Source organism: Gregarina niphandrodes, assembly GCF_000223845.1.
Source record: "Gregarina niphandrodes unplaced genomic scaffold scaffold00059, whole genome shotgun sequence".
NCBI classification, from domain to species: Eukaryota; Apicomplexa; class Conoidasida; order Eugregarinorida; family Gregarinidae; genus Gregarina; species Gregarina niphandrodes.
In genome coordinates this window covers 18120-19750 of record NW_011645826.1, presented here as the reverse complement: position 1 = coordinate 19750, position 1631 = coordinate 18120, and the positions used below count along the sequence as shown (strand labels likewise).

The window sequence follows — 1631 nt, the reverse complement described above, 5'->3', positions numbered from 1 at the left end:
ATTGGCTTGGGATTGCGGTCATGTTCGGATCCAAAGGTCCCAGGTTCGAGTCCGTAACAGTAATCATGTGAATGGAGTGGGGGGGCAGTTCGCCGGTCTATGTGTACGTAGACAGATGTACATCACTGAATGCTCGGTCGGTCCAGCGGCTGCCGCCTAATGGCTGTCGCCCAATGGTTTTGCTCTGTAGGGTAGATAGAGTGGATGTCGCTGTTGCTGCGCACTTGGTTTTGTTTGTATAAAAATGACATCTCTTGATAGCTTCTACTTAGGCGGGTGATGATCGTCTGCCGTATTCACACTGGGCTGTCCCGACCAGGAAGGAACGAACATTGGCCAGTTCTCTTCTCTTGAGCCAGAAGCGCCGGTCTGTTTCTTGAGGGTTGTGCTTCGGTCCCCCCTAAAGCGAACGGCCAAGTCTCCCATTCTCTGTTTGTAGTCATCTATGGTCGTCGCTGAGGCAACACCCATGTTTGTGCCCCTCCTGAAAGCCTGTTCATCAATGCGGTCCCTAGCTATTTGCCACGCGCTAGGCAAGACCGCCTCCGGATTGCATTGTTGCATCATTAATTGGTACAGCGACCTGCATCACCTGCTTCCCAGGACGTTTCAGGAGAAGCATTAGAAAGAACTTCAGGTCTTCAATTCTAGTGGCCTTCGTTGGCGGAAACGTAATGTGCTCGTCCCATCGCCCATGGTAATGGACCTATTTGCGGATACTATTCCCTAGCTCCTTCGAAACACCACATGTCTCCGGGTGTATTTGAGCCACTTGGCCGACGGCATGCAGAGAGCGAGCAACTGCAGAGAGAACTTCTTTACACAACCTCCCGTCTCTCAGAACATCCGCCTGCAACGCCTCCAGCTTTTCTGTTGACAGATCCACATGCTCGACGTCGGGTTTCCGATTACGAGGTCCGGGACTTGTTCTAGAAGCTTCAAACCTTTTGCCATCAATTTGGACCCTGTGTCACAACGTGAAAAAGACGCCAAGGCCTTCACCATATTTACTGGTCACGATCCACCTCACACGTCAATGTGGCACTTGCCAACAACGCACTTGTTCCCACATCAACACTCCCCGCGACCGCCGCGTACTCCACGACCACCACGCCCGCCGCCGCGTCCTCCGCCGCGTCCGCCTCTGGCTAAAACAAAACCATTTGCCCCCACAAGGAAACCATCACAGAAACCAGCACGTCTCGTTATGATAACTAACTACAAATATGTTGAGATCATACAGTTCCTTTAGCCCGTCTGCACGCTGCGGGCCTCGGGCGGGCGGGCTGCAACTGCGGCTCGGTCGCTTGCCCCCCCCCGCTTCCCCCTGTGGGACGCCCCCATGCGGGCAGTCTCACGGCGACGCCCCCAATAGGGGCATCTGGATGGAGACACTTCCATGGGGGTAGGGGTCAGGATTGTAGTTTACGGAGTAGGAGGTCGCACTGGGTCATGACGTGGGGGGGCGGGTTGTAGGGTGCATGACTGCCGTAGATGTCTTGTACAAGCCTGAGAAGCTTGTGTCTGATGGCTCTGTTGATTTCAACGGTGAAGTTGAGGCCGTGGGCCATGGTGGCGAGTAGGTCGGATAGTCGGTTGGCGAAGTTTGGGGAGAAGGGAGCGTGACAGAG

The 1631-nt window shown here is 54.6% G+C and overlaps 1 protein-coding gene across 1 annotated transcript; it reads right to left on the bottom strand.

Annotated features, from left to right (window-relative positions):
* Positions 1–1429: 1429 nt before the first annotated feature.
* On the bottom strand, positions 1430–1571 carry GNI_171930 (hypothetical protein; the record flags this gene model as incomplete). Its single annotated transcript, XM_011135028.1, has 1 exon — positions 1430–1571. A coding segment is annotated over one exon (142 nt), but the record flags the coding sequence as incomplete, so codon positions are not given.
* Positions 1572–1631: the final 60 nt, after the last annotated feature.